The 20,091-nt window shown below is 40.6% G+C and overlaps 2 protein-coding genes across 2 annotated transcripts; both read left to right on the top strand.

The window, feature by feature from the left end:
* Positions 1–8,512: 8,512 nt before the first annotated feature.
* LOC143363888 (uncharacterized) lies at positions 8,513–13,564 on the top strand. Its single transcript, XM_076804417.1, has one exon. The coding sequence runs from the start codon at positions 8,513–8,515 to the stop codon at positions 13,562–13,564; it is 5,052 nt and encodes a 1,683-aa protein (XP_076660532.1).
* A 133-nt stretch (positions 13,565–13,697) lies between these two features.
* LOC143363887 (uncharacterized) lies at positions 13,698–14,393 on the top strand. Its single transcript, XM_076804415.1, has one exon. It carries the CDS (start codon positions 13,698–13,700, stop codon positions 14,391–14,393), a length of 696 nt encoding a protein of 231 aa, XP_076660530.1.
* Positions 14,394–20,091: the final 5,698 nt, after the last annotated feature.

Here is a 20,091-nt window from a genome sequence, read left to right as displayed (position 1 = left end):
ATCCTCTATCCTATCCTATCCTCTATCCTATCCTATCCTCTATCCTATCCTCTCCTCAATCCTATCCTATTCTCTATCCTATTCTATCCTCTATCCTATCCTATCCTCAATCCAATCCTATACTCTATTGTATCCTATCCTCTATCCTATCCTATCCTCTATCCTATCCTATCGTCTATCCTATTCAATCTCATATCCTATCCTATCCTCTATCATATCCTATCGTCTATCGTATCCTATCTTCTATCGTATCCTATCCTCCATCCTATCCAATCCCCTATCCTATCCTCAATCCTATCCTATCCTCATTCCTATCCTATCCTCAATCCTATCCTATCCTCATTCCTATCCTATCCTCAATCCTATCGTATCCTCTATCCTATAGTATCCTCTATCCTATCCTATCCTCTCTCCTATCCTATCCTCAATCCTATCCCATCCTGAATCCTATCCTATCCTATCCTCTATCCTATCCTATCCTCTATCCTATTCAATCTTATATCCTATCCTATCCTCTATCATAACCTATCCTGTATCGTATCCTATCTTCTATCGTATCCTATCCTCTATCCTATCCAATCCTCTATCCTATCCTCTAACCTATCCTATCCTCTATCCTATCCTATCCTCTCTCCTATCCTATCCTCAATCCTCTCCTACCCTCAATCCTATCCTATCGTATCCTCTATCCTATCCTATCATCTATCATATCCTATCCTCTATCCTATCCAATTCTCTATCCTATCCTATCCTCTATCATATCGTATCCTCTATCCTATCCTATCCTCTATCCTATCCTATTCTCTATCCTATCCTATCCTCTATCCGATCCTATCCTCTATCCTATCCTATCCTCTATCCTATCCTCTCCTGAATCCTATCCTATCCTCAATCCTATCCTATCCTCTATCCTATCCTATCCACTATCGTATGCTCTATACTATCCTATCCTCTATCCTATCCAATCCCCTATCCTATTCTCTACCCTATAATACCATGTATCCTATCCTATTCTCTATCCTATCCTATCCTCTATCCTATCCTATCCTCTATCCTATCCTATCCTCTATCCTATCCTCTCCTCAATCCTATCCTATCCTCTATCCTATCCTATACTCTATCCTATCCTATCTTCTATCCTATCCTATTCTCTATCCTATCCTATCCTATCCACTATCGTATGCTCTATCCTATCCTATCCTCTATCCTATCCAATCCCCTATCCTATCCGATACCCTAGAATATCATGTATCCTATCCTATTCTCTATCCTATCCTATCCTATCCTCCATCCTATCCTATCCTCTATCCTATCCTATCCTGTATCCTATAATATCCTCTATCCCATCCTAATCTCTATCCTATCAATCCCCTATCCTATCCTCTATCCTATCCTATCCTCTATCCTATCTAATTGTCTATTCTATCCTATCCTCTATCCTATCCTTTCCTCTATAATATCGTATCTTCTATCGTGTCCTATCCACTATCCTATCCTGTCCTCTATTCTATCCTACCCTCTATCTTATCCTATCCACTATCCTATCCCATCCTCAATCCAATCCTATACTCTATCCTATCCTATCCTCTATCGTATCCTATCCTCTATCGTATCCTATCCTCTATCCTATCCAATCCTCTATCCTATACTCTATCCTATCCTATCTTCTATATTATAATATTCTCTATCCTATCCTATCCTCTATCCTATCCTATCCACTATCGTATGCTCTATCCTATCCTATCCTCTGTCCTATCCAATCCTGTATCCTATCCTCTATCCTATCCTGTACTCTATTCTATCCTATCCTCTATCTTATCCTATCCACTATCCTATCCTATCCTCAATCCAATAATATACTCTATCCTATCCTATCCTCTATCCTATCCTATCCACTATCGTATGCTCTATCCTATCCTATCCTCTATCCTATCCAATCCCCTATCCTATCCTCTACCCTATCCTATCCTCTACCCTATAATACCATGTATCCTATCCTATTCTCTATCCTATCCTATCCTATCCTCTATCCTATCCAATCCCCTATCCTATCCTCTACCCTATAATACCATGTATCCTATCCTATTCTCTATCCTATCCTATCCTATCCTCTATCCTATCCAATCCCCTATCCTATCCTCTACCCTATCCTATCCTCTACCCTATAATACCATGTATCCTATCCTATTCTCTATCCTATCCTATCCTATCCACTATCGTATGCTCTATCCTATCCTATCCTCTATCCTATCCAATCCCCTATCCTATCCTCTACCCTAGAATATCATGTATCCTATCCTATTCTCTATCCTATCCTATCCTATCCTCCATCCTATCCTATCCTCTATCCTATCCTACCCTGTATCCTATAATATCCTCTATCCCATCCTAATCTCTATCCTATCAATCCCCTATCCTATCCTCTATCCTATCCTATCCTCTATACTATCTAATTGTCTATTCTATCCTATCCTCTATCCTATCCTTTCCTCTATAATATCGTATCTTCTATCGTGTCCTATCCACTATCCTATCCTGTCCTCTATTCTATCCTACCCTCTATCTTATCCTATCCACTATCCTATCCTATCCTCAATCCAATCCTATACTCTATCCTATCCTATCCTCTATCGTATCCTATCCTCTATCCTATCCAATCCTCTATCCTATCCTCTATCCTATCCTATCCACTATCGTATGCTCTATCCTATCCTATCCTCTGTCCTATCCAATCCTGTATCCTATCCTCTATCCTATCCTGTCCTCTATTCTATCCTATCCTCTATCTTATCCTATCCACTATCCTATCCTATCCTCAATCCAATAATATACTCAATCCAATAATATACTCTATCCTATCCTATCCTCTATCCTATCCTATCCACTATCGTATGCTCTATCCTATCCTATCCTCTATCCTATCCAATCCCCTATCCTATCCTCTACCCTATCCTATCCTCTACCCTATAATACCATGTATCCTATCCTATTCTCTATCCTATCCTATCCTATCCTCTATCCAATCCTCTATCCTATCCTCTATCCTATCCTATCCTCTATCCTATCCTATACTCTATCCTATCCTATCCTCTATCCTATCCTATCCTCTATCCTATTCTTTCCTCTATCCTATCCTATCCTCAATCCAATCCTATACTCTATCCTATCCTATCCTCTATCGTTTCCTATCCTCTATCCTATCCAATCCTGTATTCTATCCTCTACCCTATCCTATCCTCTACCCTATAATACCATGTATCCTATCCTATTCTCTATCCTATCCTATCCTATCCTCTATCCTATCCTCTATCGTATCCTCTATCCTATCCTACCCTCTATCCTATCCTACCCTCTATCCTATCGTATCCTCTATCCTATCCTAGCCTCAATCCTATCGTATCCCGTATTCTATCCTATCCTCTATGCTATCCTATCCCCAATTCTATCATATCCTCAATTCTATCCTATCCTCTATCCTATCCTATCATTTATGAAATCCTATCCTATACTCTATACCATCCTATCCTCTCTCCTATCCTATCCTCTATCCTATCGTATGCTCTATCCTATCCTATCCTCAATCCTAACCTATCCTCTATCCTATCCTATTCTCTATCCTATCCTATCCTCTATCCTAATTTATCCTCTATCCTATCCTGTCCTCTATTCTATCCTATCCTCTATCTTATCATATCCTCTATCCTATCCTATCCTCTATCCTATAATATCGTCTATCCCATCCTAATCTCTATCCTATCAATCCCCTATCCTATCCTCTATCCTATCCAATCCTCTATCCTATCAAATTCTCTATCCTATCCTATCCTCTATCCAATCCTATCCTCTATCCTGTAATATCCTCTATCCTATCCTATTCTATCCTCTATCCTATCCTATCCTATCCTCTATCCTATCCTATCCTCTATCCTATCCTATCCTCTATCCTATCCGATCCTCTATCCTATCCTATCCTCTATCCTATCCTATCCTCCATCCTATCCTATCCTCTATCCTATCCTATAATCTATCCTATCCTATCCTCTATCCTATCCTATCCTCTATCCTATCCTATCCTCTATCCTATCCTATCCTCTATCCTATCCTATCCTATCCTCTATCCTATCCTATCCTATCCTCTATCCTATCCTATCCTCTATCCTGTCCTATCCTCTATCCTATCCTATCCTCTATCCTATCCTATCCTCTATCCTATCCTATCCACTATCGTATGCTCTATCCTATCCTATCCTCTGTCCTATCCAATCCTGTATCCTATCCTCTATCCTATCCTGTACTCTATTCTATCCTATCCTCTATCTTATCCTATCCACTATCCTATCCTATCCTCAATCCAATAATATACTCAATCCAATAATATACTCTATCCTATCCTATCCTCTATCCTATCCTATCCACTATCGTATGCTCTATCCTATCCTATACTCTATCCTATCCAATCCCCTATCCTATCCTCTACCCTATCCTATCCTCTACCCTATAATACCATGTATCCTATCCTATTCTCTATCCTATCCTATCCTATCCTCTATCCTATCCTCTATCCTATCCTATCCTCTATCCTATCCTATACTCTATCCTATCCTATCCTCTATCCTATCCTATCCTCTATCCTATTCTATCCTCTATCCTATCCTATCCTCAATCCTATCCTATACTCTATCCTATCCTATCCTCTATCGTTTCCTATCCTCTATCCTATCCAATCCTGTATTCTATCCTCTACCCTATCCTATCCTCTACCCTATAATACCATGTATCCTATCCTATTCTCTATCCTATCCTATCCTATCCTCTATCCTATCCTCTATCGTATCCTCTATCCTATCCTACCCTCTATCCTATCGTATCCTCTATCCTATCCTAGCCTCAATCCTATCGTATCCCGTATTCTATCCTATCCTCTATGCTATCCTATCCCCAATTCTATCATATCCTCAATTCTATCCTATCCTCTATCCTATCCTATCATTTATGAAATCCTATCCTATACTCTATACCATCCTATCCTCTCTCCTATCCTATCCTCTATCCTATCGTATGCTCTATCCTATCCTATACTCTATCCTATCCAATCCCCTATCCTATCCTCTACCCTGTAATACCATGTATCCTATCCTATTCTCTATCCTATCCTATCCTATCCTCTATCGTATGCTCTATCCTATCCTATCCACTATCCAATCCTATACTCTATCCTATCCTATCCCATATCCTATCCTTAATCCTATCCTATCCTCAATCCTAACCTATCCTCTATCCTATCCTATTCTCTATCCTATCCTATCCTCTATCCTAATTTATCCTCTATCCTATCCTGTCCTCTATTCTATCCTATCCTCTATCTTATCATATCCTCTATCCTATCCTATCCTATATCCTATAATATCCTCTATCCCATCCTAATCTCTATCCTATCAATCCCCTATCCTATCCTCTATCCTATCCAATCCTCTATCCTATCAAATTCTCTATCCTATCCTATCCTCTATCCAATCCTATCCTCAATTCAATCCTATCCTCTATCCTGTAATATCCTCTATCCTATCCTATTCTATCCTCTATCCTATCCTATCCTATCCTCTATCCTATCCTATTCTATCCTCTATCCTATCCTATCCTATCCTCTATCCTATCCTATCCTCTATCCTATCCGATCCTCTATCCTATCCTATCCTCTATCCTATCCTATCCTATCCTCTATCCTATCCTATCCTCTATCCTATCCTATCCTCTATCCTATCCTATCCTCTATCCTATCCTATCCTCTATCCTATCCTATCCTCTATCCTATCCTATCCTCTATCCTATCCTATCCTCTATCCTATCCTATCCTCTATCCTATCCTATCCTCTATCCTATCCTATCCTCTATCCTATCCTATCCTCTATCCTATCCTATCCTCTATCCTATCCTATCCTATCCTATCCTCTATCCTATCCTATCCTCTATCCTATCCTATCATCTATCCTGTCCTATCCTCTATCCTATCCTATCCTCTATCCTATCCTATTCTCTATCCTATCCTATCCTATCCTCTATCCTATCCTATCCTCTATCCTAATTTATCCTCTATCCTATCCTGTCCTCTATTCTATCCTATCCTCTATCTTATCATATCCTCTATCCTATCCTATCCTCTATCCTATAATATCCTCTATCCCATCCTAATCTCTATCCTATCAATCCCCTATCCTATCCTCTATCCTATCCAATCCTCTATCCTATCAAATTCTCTATCCTATCCTATCCTCTATCCAATCCTATCCTCAATTCAATCCTATCCTCTATCCTGTAATATCCTCTATCCTATCCTATTCTATCCTCTATCCTATCCTATCCTATCCTCTATCCTATCCTATCCTATCCTATCCTCTATCCTATCCTATCCTCTATCCTATCCTATCCTCTATCCTGTCCTATCCTCTATCCTATCCTATCCTCTATCCTATCCTATTCTCTATCCTATCCTATCCTATCCTCTATCCTATCCTATCCTCTATCCTAATTTATCCTCTATCCTATCCTGTCCTCTATTCTATCCTATCCTCTATCTTATCATATCCTCTATCCTATCCTATCCTCTATCCTATAATATCCTCTATCCCATCCTAATCTCTATCCTATCAATCCCCTATCCTATCCTCTATCCTATCCAATCCTCTCTCCTATCAAATTCTCTATCCTATCCTATCCTCTATCCAATCCTATCCTCAATTCAATCCTATCCTCTATCCTGTAATATCCTCTATCCTATCCTATTCTATCCTCTATCCTATCCTATCCTATCCTCTATCCTATCCTATCCTCTATCCTATCCGATCCTCTATCCTATCCTATCCTCTATCCTATCCTATCCTCTATCCTATCCTATCCTCTATCCTATCCTATCCTATCCTCTATCCTATCCTATCCTCTATCCTATCCTATCCTCTATCCTATCCTCTACCCTATCCTCTATCCTATCCTATCCTCTATCCTATCCTATACTCTATCCTATCCTATCCTCTATCCTATCCTATCCTCTATCCTATTCTATCCTCTATCCTATCCTATCCTCAATCCAATCCTATACTCTATCCTATCCTATCCTCTATCGTTTCCTATCCTCCATCCTATCCAATCCTGTATTCTATCCTCTACCCTATCCTATCCTCTACCCTATAATACCATGTATCCTATCCTATTCTCTATCCTATCCTATCCTATCCTCTATCCTATCCTCTATCGTATCCTCTATCCTATCCTACCCTCTATCCTATCCTACCCTCTATCCTATCGTATCCTCTATCCTATCTGTTCGCGGCGATTTTGTAATGTCGATCGTATCATCGCGAAGGAAGACGATAATCGCGTCATGTAGATATATATGCGAGTCTAGCGAGCGATTCACGGTGGTCGCGATTGACAAGCAGGCGTTGTTGTGGAAACGGTCGAAAACAAAGAAAGAGTGTGTTGAGAAAAAAGGTTGAATTTACTTGTCAGAAGGAGAGAGTCGACTCGGGTCCTTCATGCGATAGTTCGTAATTGAAAATTGAGTTGCTTTTTTGGTTTGAATGCTCACGCGAGTGATTCCGGGTAATAGGAGATTTGGTTTCGCACTCGGTTCGGCAATACTTGAATCCTCCCAGGCCGGCTCACAGATCCAAGGGCATTGGCAGCTTTGAAGCTCCTTTCCAGTGAATCCCGAAGCTGGGACGGATTGCAAGGCTAGCCGTAGTGCTGCCGGCAGAGGAGTGCCCTATGGGCCAGCCGGCAATTGTGCAGAGTTCCAGTGGAACTCTGCTGTGGATCACTACGCGCAGAGACTTGAGTATTAACGGTAAGAGAGCTCTCTTAGTTTTAGACTAAAATGTCCTTTAGCATGTAAATTGCTTGAAACGCCGATTTTCTAACCTCGTTATCTATATTTAAACACTATTTGATACTGGGCTTTCGTACGGCGAAATTCTTGTAGTTGCTTAATAGAATAAATTTATTGCATCTTGCTTTGGCTTTTCCTCGTAATCCGTCGAGGTTTTTATGCCGAAGCAAGAATTTGTTCAACCGGGAAATTGTGTATTTCATTCTAGTATAAGTTCGAACATTGTTTAATCTGAACTTCTATGAATCCTGTCTTTTAAATGATTGAAAAACATTTTGGTGCTCCGGGTGAGGAACAATGTTCGAGTTTATCGGGATTGTATGGTTATATTCACTGGATACTTTCAATCGATTGTGAAGTCGAGTGTGTTTGAGGAGTCATTGCAAGAGTCGTTAATTATATACGATATTAGTTGGCTGTCTTCATTTCGATGATTCAATGTTCACGTTGCGATGCATATTCAAGTGACATTTCTTTTTTTTTTCGATCGGCGATTTGTTTTCAGTTTTCGTGTTTTGTTCAAATATCATTGACGATACGAATTTCTTTGGTCGAGTTTATTTTTTGCTTAGTCGTGTTAAGAGAAGATAAGAGTTTTGGTTGCATTTGACAACAAAGTTTTCTTTTGCAATGGCTCCTACGTCGTTACGAAAGCTCATTGCGCTACAGAATTCTCGCTCAGCGGAAATTGAATTGACCAGTAGTCGATTGCGAGAGAGATCTCGCGATAGTTTGAATTCAAACATTATTTCATCACGAGTCAATTCACTGACTGAGATTTGGAGCAAGGCGCGTGCCACACATGAAGAAATTGTCGTCCGAGAGGATGCCCTGAACGATGTCTACATCACGGAAAATGTGTTTGCTCGTCTACAAGCAAAATACGAGGACGCGCTTGATTTTCTTCTCACCACAAGGTCAGAATTAGACAGCAGTTCAAGTAATACCGGAACTTCAAATACCGCTTCTGTAATCAATGATGATACACGCCCCGCGAAGTTACCAAAATTAGATTTACCGACATTTGCGGGTCGTTACGAGGATTGGGAGAATTTTTGCGATCTGTTTACTACCCTAGTTCATAATGCGCCGCGTTTATCTGACGCCACGAAATTGCAATATCTTAAAAGTTGTTTGAAAGATTCTGCCGCGGATCTTGTGAAGGATGTTACCACTACCAACGCGAATTATGCGACGACTTGGCGGGCTTTGAAGGCGCGTTTTCATAATCCTAGATTAATAGTTTACAGTCATTTGCGAGCGTTAATGAATCTTTCTCATATGAAAAGGGAGTCTGCGGGTGAAATGCGTTTGCTTGCGGACGAATCTCAGCGTATTGTGCGTGCGTTATCGAATTTGAAAATGCCAGTTGATCATTGGGATGTTTGGTTAGTGTATATAGTAGCTTCACGTCTGGATCCCGATTCGCGAAAGGCTTGGGAAACAGAGTTAAGTAAGAAGGATCGTCAGGTAATTTTAAATTATGATGGGAACTCGACCGAGGAGGATGCTCTCGGTAGATTTCCAAGGTTTTCCGATTTAACTGAGTTTTTAGAGAATCGTGCACAGACACTCTGTATGCTCACTTCTGAACAGGGTGATAATGTCAAGAAAGCAATTTTATCTAAACCAATATCAGGATCTCGAAAGGTATTTCATGCGTCTACGTCGTTTTCAACAGACGGTAAATTTAAATGTGTGATATGTTCTGGTCCCCATCGCATTTTTAAGTGCAATAAATTCAAAGCAAAGAATGTTTCTGAACGTCGCGCTGAAGTACTTCGCTTGCGGCTTTGTTTTAATTGTCTCGGTGCTCATAGAGTTGCTAATTGCTCTTTTTCTACTAGATGTTCGAGCTGTAAGGGAAGGCATCATTCTTTGCTCCATTCTGACAAAGTTTTCACCAGCTTTACTAAGAATTCAATTCCGGAATCGAAATCAAGCAATTCGGACGAGTCTAAGACTGGAGTTTCAGCAAAGGTCTCGAGTGTACATGTGCATACTGCGAATGTGATATCTCGTAAGCGTTCAGTTTTATTAGCGACTGCTCAGATAATGCTGATAGGGCCACAAGGTTCACGGACACGTGTTCGAGCTTTGCTTGATCAAGGTTCGGAGGCTTCGTTTGTTTCCAGTTTTATCACGAATCTTTTAGGATTAGAGAAACGTCGCGTCAATATGTCGTTGGCCGGGCTCGGAGCCAGTTCAGCAGGAACAGCTAAGGCTGCAACGCAGCTAATATTTCAGTCTGTTGTCGATCCGTCAACTAAGTTTGAAGTCAATGCCTTTGTTTTGTCAAAATTAACGTCGCAGCTTCCAACACGTAGGTTAATGGAGATCGATATTGGAATGTTTGCTGATTTATCTTTGGCAGATCCATTGTTCTATGTTCCTGATTCTGTAGATATTATTTTAGGCGCAGATGTTTACGGACAGCTATTGAAGTCAGGGTTGAAAAGATTTTCTGATTCATCTTTAGTTGCCCAAGATACAGCGTTAGGCTGGATAATTTCCGGTACAGTGTCCGCGGATATTTCACGGCGGGCGGAAACTTCTGAGCATCTTCAGGCGTATCACAGTGTTTGGGAAGACGACTTAGATATATCGTTACAACGTTTTTGGATCCTCGAAGAGTTACCACCAATAATTGCGACTCTTGATTCTAAAGATGATGCTTGCGAAAGATTGTTTAGGGATACACACTTTCGAGATACCAATGGACGTTATGTTGTACGTCTGCCTTTCAATTCAGATCCTCCAGAAGTCGGAGTCGAGACTCGATTTATGGCTTTGAAATGTTTAGCTTCAATTCATCGACGTTTTGATCGTGATCCTGACTTAGCAATCGCTTATCGGAAGTTTATGAGCGTTTATGAGGATCTTGGTCACATGGAACGCGTCTCGTTTAATGAAATTAACAACTCGAAGGCGTGGTATTTTCCGCATCATGCGGTGGTGCGATCAAAGATCCGGGTTGTTTTTGACGCATCTCGGAAGAATAAAGGAGGACGTTGTCCAAACGATTTCCTTATGAAAGGCCCTGCTCTTCAACGCGATTTATGTCTAATTTTATTGAATTGGCGTCGATACCACTTCGTATTCACGACCGATGTTGTTAAGATGTTTCGTCAGATTTATGTTGCGTCGGAACAGAGAGATTTTCAACGAATCGTATGGTCTCCTAGTCATTCGGATCCCCCTGTTGATTATCGTCTCACAACAGTGACTTATGGCACAGCATGTGCTCCTTACCATGCGATTCGCACACTTCAGCAAGTAGCAATCGATGAGGGTGCTCGATTTCCACTCGGTGCTGCTTGCCTAAATTCTAATACGTATGTAGACGATATATTTGCCGGAGCAGATGATCTCTCTGATGCCTTGAAAACGCGTCAAGAACTAGTCGATATGTTACGTACAGCAGGAATTGAACTCGACAAGTGGGCCGCGAATCATAATGATTTGTTGCCTACGAAATCTTCGCAATATGAGAACATTGACCAAAAAAGCATCGCAGATGACGAATTAGTGAAAGCTCTAGGTATTCGTTGGAATCCAACGTCTGATGAATTCAGTTTTGTCGCTGTAAATTTCGAAGAGCTGGTTAAAGCAATGACGAAACGAACTGTTTTATCAAACATCGCGCGTTTATTTGATCCTTTGGGGTGGCTCGCGCCGATAACGGTTACAGCTAAAATTTTAATGCAAGATCTTTGGATTGTAAAATGCGATTGGGACGAGACGTTACCTATAGACCTTCGAGAACGATGGCTCCAGTATTGCAGTTCGCTTTCTGAGCTATCGAAGTTAACCATTAACCGATGGTTAGGTGCATCTTTAAATTCACATGCACAGATTCACGGATTTTCTGACGCTTCATCGCGGGCTTTCGCTGCAGTTGTCTATATTCGAATGATTGACGATAACAATCGCGTACATGTTTCTTTGTTAACTGCAAAATGCAAGGTATCACCTGTCAAAACTGTGAGCATACCGAATCTTGAGTTGTGCGGGGCAGTGTTGCTCGTAAAACTTTTGCGTTATGTAAAAGGTTTGGAATTTTTGCAAGGTTTCCCAATGTTTGCGTGGACCGATAGTCAAATTGTTTTGACTTGGCTTCGAAAACATCCGTGTAGCTGGAAGACCTTTGTTGCGAATCGGGTATCCTATATCCAGACTGAATTACCTAATGTTATTTGGGCACATGTACCGACTCGTGAGAATCCGGCAGATTTGGCGACACGAGGTTGTAAACCCTCTAATTTGATCAATTGTAATTTATGGTGGAACGGGCCTGATTGGTTAGTGAAGACTGACGAGCATTGGCCCAAGATGGCATCGTCTCCTCAAGTATTACATGTTGATCAAATTGTGAGCGAACCAGAACTTTTCTGTAGATTTTCCTCCTTTTCTCTGTTAATTCGTGTTGTAGCATATTGTTTACGTCCATTCAATGTTCTTAAGAGACGCAAAAGTAGTTTAACTCCATTGCCTGTTTATCTCACAGCCATAGAATTGAACGAGGCCCGAAATGTTGTGTTTAGATTAGCTCAAAATCACGCATTTGCATCAGAAATTGAACTCTTATCACATGGGAAGCCGTTACCTAAACGCAACGGTTTATGTAGTTTAAATCCGATGTATGATGAGACGGATCGTTTATTACGGGTAGGAGGTCGTCTTGGAAATTCAAGTTTACCTCACGAAAAGAAACATCCGCTGATTTTGCCGCGAGATTCGACACTTAGTCGCTTATTAGTACGGTACGCGCATCGGAAATGTTTTCACGGGGGACCAACACTTACTTCTAATATTGTGATGCAATATGCGTGGATTTTGGGTCGAAATCGTTTAGTTAAGACTGCGATCAGGAACTGTATAGTTTGTCAACGCAACAAACCACGTCTAGCTCATCAGATGATGGGTAATTTGCCTGTCTCACGAGTGACTCCGGCTCGACCATTTTCGACGTCAGGTCTAGATTATGCCGGTCCCTTTCAAATTAAAAGCTCTAAGGGTCGAGGGCACAAATCTTATAAGGGATATATAGTGCTCTTTATCTGTTTTGCGTCGCGAGCGATACATCTTGAAGCGGTTAGCGATCTTACAACTAAGATTTTTCTCGCCGCTTATAAACGTTTTGCGAGTAGACGCGGAATTTGTACGAATCTTTTTTCTGACAATGCAACTACTTTTCAAGCTGCTGATAAAGAGTTGCGAAGTATGTTTAAATCAGGTTCTGAATTTTATAAAAGCGTTGCTGCGTCTCTTGCGAATGATGGAACATCTTGGACATTTATTCCAGCGAATTCTCCTCATTACGGAGGTTTGTGGGAGGCTGGAGTAAGATCTGTGAAGTATCATCTCAAGCGTGTCCTCGGTGATAGAATATTAACTTTCGAAGAGTTTTCTACAGTGCTCGCCGAAATAGAATTGTGTCTAAACTCACGTCCAATATGTCCTTTAAATTCTGATATTGACGATTTACGGGTTTTGACACCTGCACATTTTTTGATCGGCGAAATTCCTGGTTTAATTCCTGATAAAGATTATTCCAATGTACCGGAAAACTGTTTAGAACGTTTTCATCTGCTTCAAGCCATTCGAAATGATTTTTGGAAGCGGTGGTCATCAGAATATATGTATGAATATATGTTTTGCGTCGCGAGCGATACATCTTGAAGCGGTTAGCGATCTTACAACTAAGATTTTTCTCGCCGCTTATAAACGTTTTGCGAGTAGACGCGGAATTTGTACGAATCTTTTTTCTGACAATGCAACTACTTTTCAAGCTGCTGATAAAGAGTTGCGAAGTATGTTTAAATCAGGTTCTGAATTTTATAAAAGCGTTGCTGCGTCTCTTGCGAATGATGGAACATCTTGGACATTTATTCCAGCGAATTCTCCTCATTACGGAGGTTTGTGGGAGGCTGGAGTAAGATCTGTGAAGTATCATCTCAAGCGTGTCCTCGGTGATAGAATATTAACTTTCGAAGAGTTTTCTACAGTGCTCGCCGAAATAGAATTGTGTCTAAACTCACGTCCAATATGTCCTTTAAATTCTGATATTGACGATTTACGGGTTTTGACACCTGCACATTTTTTGATCGGCGAAATTCCTGGTTTAATTCCTGATAAAGATTATTCCAATGTACCGGAAAACTGTTTAGAACGTTTTCATCTGCTTCAAGCCATTCGAAATGATTTTTGGAAGCGGTGGTCATCAGAATATATACAACATTTGCAAGAGCGTTCAAAATGGCGAGGTCAAACTAAGAATTTTGCAATTGGACAATTAGTTTTATTACGCGATGATCGTTATCCGCCTTCGAAATGGCCTTTGGGACGTGTGATAGAGGTTCATCCCGGTTCAGACGGGTTAGTTAGAGTCGTCACCGTTAAAACGGCTACGTCAAATTTGCGACGACATATCGCACGCCTGTGTCCTCTTTTTATTCAACACAGTTCCGAAAAGTCGAACGAATCGACTTGTGGGGACAAAGACAGTTGAGCTAGTTATAATTTGTATTGCGTACGTCATTTTAATTTGATTATTGTATTAAAATTATATACCATGTAGAAACAAACCGAGTTGATCGATGTTCTCAAATTATGGTGTGTAGTTCGTCTGATGACGAAGGCGGGCGGAGTGTTCGCGGCGATTTTGTAATGTCGATCGTATCATCGCGAAGGAAGACGATAATCGCGTCATGTAGATATATATGCGAGTCTAGCGAGCGATTCACGGTGGTCGCGATTGACAAGCAGGCGTTGTTGTGGAAACGGTCGAAAACAAAGAAAGAGTGTGTTGAGAAAAAAGGTTGAATTTACTTGTCAGAAGGAGAGAGTCGACTCGGGTCCTTCATGCGATAGTTCGTAATTGAAAATTGAGTTGCTTTTTTGGTTTGAATGCTCACGCGAGTGATTCCGGGTAATAGGAGATTTGGTTTCGCACTCGGTTCGGCAATACTTGAATCCTCCCAGGCCGGCTCACAGATCCAAGGGCATTGGCAGCTTTGAAGCTCCTTTCCAGTGAATCCCGAAGCTGGGACGGATTGCAAGGCTAGCCGTAGTGCTGCCGGCAGAGGAGTGCCCTATGGGCCAGCCGGCAATTGTGCAGAGTTCCAGTGGAACTCTGCTGTGGATCACTACGCGCAGAGACTTGAGTATTAACGGTAAGAGAGCTCTCTTAGTTTTAGACTAAAATGTCCTTTAGCATGTAAATTGCTTGAAACGCCGATTTTCTAACCTCGTTATCTATATTTAAACACTATTTGATACTGGGCTTTCGTACGGCGAAATTCTTGTAGTTGCTTAATAGAATAAATTTATTGCATCTTGCTTTGGCTTTTCCTCGTAATCCGTCGAGGTTTTTATGCCGAAGCAAGAATTTGTTCAACCGGGAAATTGTGTATTTCATTCTAGTATAAGTTCGAACATTGTTTAATCTGAACTTCTATGAATCCTGTCTTTTAAATGATTGAAAAACACTATCCTAGCCTCAATCCTATCGTATCCCGTATTCTATCCTATCCTCTATGCTATCCTATCCCCAATTCTATCATATCCTCAATTCTATCCTATCCTCTATCCTATCCTATCATTTATGAAATCCTATCCTATACTCTATACCATCCTATCCTCTCTCCTATCCAATCCTCTATCCTATCGTATGCTCTATCCTATCCTATCCTCAATCCTAACCTATCCTCTATCCTATCCTATTCTCTATCCTATCCTATCCTCTATCCTAATTTATCCTCTATCCTATCCTGTCCTCTATTCTATCCTATCCTCTATCTTATCATATCCTCTATCCTATCCTATCCTCTATCCTATAATATCCTCTATCCCATCCTAATCTCTATCCTATCAATCCCCTATCCTATCCTCTATCCTATCCAATCCTCTATCCTATCAAATTCTCTATCCTATCCTATCCTCTATCCAATCCTATCCTCAATTCAATCCTATCCTCTATCCTGTAATATCCTCTATCCTATCCTATTCTATCCTCTATCCTATCCTATCCTATCCTCTATCCTATCCTATCCTCTATCCTATCCGATCCTCTATCCTATCCTATCCTCTATCCTATCCTATCCTCTATCCTATCCTATCCTCTATCCTATCCTATCCTCTATCCTATCCTATCCTCTATCCTATCCTATCCTCTATCCTATCCTATCCTCTATCCTATTCTATCCTATCCTCTATCCTATCCTATCCTCTATCCTATCCTATCCTCTATCCTGTCCTATCCTCTATCCTATCCTATCCTCTATCCTATCCTATCCTCTATCCTATCCTATCCACTATCGTATGCTCTATCCTATCCTATCCTCTGTCCTATTCAATCCTGTATCCTATCCTCTATCCTATCCTGTACTCTATTCTATCCTATCCTCTATCTTATCCTATCCACTATCCTATCCTATCCTCAATCCAATAATATACTCAATCCAATAATATACTCTATCCTATCCTATCCTCTATCTTATCCTATCCACTATCGTATGCTCTATCCTATCCTATCCTCTATCCTATCCAATCCCCTATCCTATCCTCTACCCTATCCTATCCTCTACCCTATAATACCATGTATCCTATCCTATTCTCTATCCTATCCTATCCTATCCTCTATCCTATCCTCTATCCTATCCTATCCTCTATCCTATCCTATACTCTATCCTATCCTATCCTCTATCCTATCCTATACTCTATCCTATTCTATCCTCTATCCTATCCTATCCTCAATCCAATCCTATACTCTATCCTATCCTATCCTCTATCGTTTCCTATCCTCTATCCTATCCAATCCTGTATTCTATCCTCTACCCTATCCTATCCTCTACCCCATAATACCATGTATCCTATCCTATTCTCTATCCTATCCTATCCTATCCTCTATCCTATCCTCTATCGTATCCTCTATCCTATCCTATTCTATCCTCTATCCTATCCTATCCTCTATCCTATCCTATCCTCTATCCTATCCGATCCTCTATCCTATCCTATCCTCTATCCTATCCTATCCTCTATCCTATCCTATCCTCTATCCTATCCTACCCTCTATCCTATCCTATCCTCTATACTATCCTATCCTCTATCCTATCCTATCCTCTATCCTATCCTATCCTCTATCCTATCCTATCCTATCCTCTATCCTATCCTATCCTCTATCCTATCCTATCCTCTATCCTGTCCTATCCTCTATCCTATCCTATCCTCTATCCTATCCTATTCTCTATCCTATCCTATCCTATCCTCTATCCTATCCTATCCTCTATCCTAATTTATCCTCTATCCTATCCTGTCCTCTATTCTATCCTATCCTCTATCTTATCATATCCTCTATCCTATCCTATCCTCTATCCTATAATATCCTCTATCCCATCCTAATCTCTATCCTATCAATCCCCTATCCTATCCTCTATCCTATCCAATCCTCTATCCTATCAAATTCTCTATCCTATCCTATCCTCTATCCAATCCTATCCTCAATTCAATCCTACCCTCTATCCTGTAATATCCTCTATCCTATCCTATTCTATCCTCTATCCTATCCTATCCTATCCTCTATCCTATCCTATCCTATCCTCTATCCTGTCCGATCCTCTATCCTATCCTATCCTCTATCCTATCCTATCCTCTATCCTATCCTATCCTCTATCCTATCATATCCTCTATCCTATCCTATCCTCTATCCTATCCTATCCTCTATCCTATCCTATCCTCTATCGTTTCCTATCCTCTATCCTATCCTATCCTCTATCCTATCCTATCCTCTATCCTATAATATCCTCTATCCCATCCTAATCTCTATCCTATCAATCCCCTATCCTATCCTCTATCCTATCCAATCCTCTATCCTATCAAATTCTCTATCCTATCCTATCCTCTATCCAATCCTATCCTCAATTCAATCCTATCCTCTATCCTGTAATATCCTCTATCCTATCCTATTCTATCCTCTATCCTATCCTATCCTATCCTCTATCCTATCCTATCCTCTATCCTATCCGATCCTCTATCCTATCCTATCCTCTATCCTATCCTATCCTCTATCCTATCCTATCCTCTATCCTATCCTATCCTCTATCCTATCCTATCCTCTATCCTATCCTATCCTCTATCCTATCCTATCCTCTATCCTATTCTATCCTATCCTCTATCCTATCCTATCCTCTATCCTATCCTATCCTCTATCCTGTCCTATCCTCTATCCTATCCTATCCTCTATCCTATCCTATCCTCTATCCTATCCTATCCTCTATCCTATCCTATCCACTATCGTATGCTCTATCCTATCCTATCCTCTGTCCTATTCAATCCTGTATCCTATCCTCTATCCTATCCTGTACTCTATTCTATCCTATCCTCTATCTTATCCTATCCACTATCCTATCCTATCCTCAATCCAATAATATACTCAATCCAATAATATACTCTATCCTATCCTATCCTCTATCTTATCCTATCCACTATCGTATGCTCTATCCTATCCTATCCTCTATCCTATCCAATCCCCTATCCTATCCTCTACCCTATCCTATCCTCTACCCTATAATACCATGTATCCTATCCTATTCTCTATCCTATCCTATCCTATCCTCTATCCTATCCTCTATCCTATCCTATCCTCTATCCTATCCTATACTCTATCCTATCCTATCCTCTATCCTATCCTATACTCTATCCTATCCTATCCTCTATCGTTTCCTATCCTCTATCCTATCCAATCCTGTATTCTATCCTCTACCCTATCCTATCCTCTACCCCATAATACCATGTATCCTATCCTATTCTCTATCCTATCCTATCCTATCCTCTATCCTATCCTCTATCGTATCCTCTATCCTATCCTATTCTATCCTCTATCCTATCCTATCCTCTATCCTATCCTATCCTCTATCCTATCCGATCCTCTATCCTATCCTATCCTCTATCCTATCCTATCCTCTATCCTATCCTATCCTCTATCCTATCCTACCCTCTATCCTATCCTATCCTCTATACTATCCTATCCTCTATCCTATCCTATCCTCTATCCTATCCTATCCTCTATCCTATCCTATCCTATCCTCTATCCTATCCTATCCTCTATCCTATCCTATCCTCTATCCTGTCCTATCCTCTATCCTATCCTATCCTCTATCCTATCCTATTCTCTATCCTATCCTATCCTATCCTCTATCCTATCCTATCCTCTATCCTAATTTATCCTCTATCCTATCCTGTCCTCTATTCTATCCTATCCTCTATCTTATCATATCCTCTATCCTATCCTATCCTCTATCCTATAATATCCTCTATCCCATCCTAATCTCTATCCTATCAATCCCCTATCCTATCCTCTATCCTATCCAATCCTCTATCCTATCAAATTCTCTATCCTATCCTATCCTCTATCCAATCCTATCCTCAATTCAATCCTACCCTCTATCCTGTAATATCCTCTATCCTATCCTATTCTATCCTCTATCCTATCCTATCCTATCCTCTATCCTATCCTATCCTATCCTCTATCCTGTCCGATCCTCTATCCTATCCTATCCTCTATCCTATCCTATCCTCTATCCTATCCTATCCTCTATCCTATCATATCCTCTATCCTATCCTATCCTCTATCCTATCCTATCCTCTATCCTATCCTATCCTCTATCGTTTCCTATCCTCTATCCTATCCTATCCTCTATCCTATCCTATCCTCTATCCTATAATATCCTCTATCCCATCCTAATCTCTATCCTATCAATCCCCTATCCTATCCTCTATCCTATCCAATCCTCTATCCTATCAAATTCTCTATCCTATCCTATCCTCTATCCAATCCTATCCTCAATTCAATCCTATCCTCTATCCTGTAATATCCTCTATCCTATCCTATTCTATCCTCTATCCTATCCTATCCTATCCTCTATCCTATCCTATCCTCTATCCTATCCGATCCTCTATCCTATCCTATCCTCTATCCTATCCTATCCTCTATCCTATCCTATCCTCTATCCTATCCTATCCTCTATCCTATCCTATCCTCTATCCTATCCTATCCTCTATCCTATCCTATCCTCTATCCTATTCTATCCTATCCTCTATCCTATCCTATCCTCTATCCTATCCTATCCTCTATCCTTTCCTATCCTCTATCCTATCCTATCCTCTATCCTATCCTATCCTCTATCCTATCCTATCCACTATCGTATGCT

Source organism: Halictus rubicundus, unplaced genomic scaffold (assembly GCF_050948215.1).
Source record: "Halictus rubicundus isolate RS-2024b unplaced genomic scaffold, iyHalRubi1_principal scaffold0163, whole genome shotgun sequence".
In the NCBI taxonomy this organism is placed as follows: Eukaryota; Metazoa; Arthropoda; class Insecta; order Hymenoptera; family Halictidae; genus Halictus; species Halictus rubicundus.
The sequence above is the reverse complement of the archived record's forward strand: the minus strand, read 5'-3'. Positions and strand labels throughout refer to the sequence as shown.

What these genes read in the sequence shown, in the direction of transcription:
- LOC143363888 (XM_076804417.1), top strand. Translation starts at nt 8,513, where the DNA reads ATGGCTCCTACGTCGTTACGAAAGCTCATTGCGCTACAGAATTCTCGC.
- LOC143363887 (XM_076804415.1), top strand. Translation starts at nt 13,698, where the DNA reads ATGTTTAAATCAGGTTCTGAATTTTATAAAAGCGTTGCTGCGTCTCTT.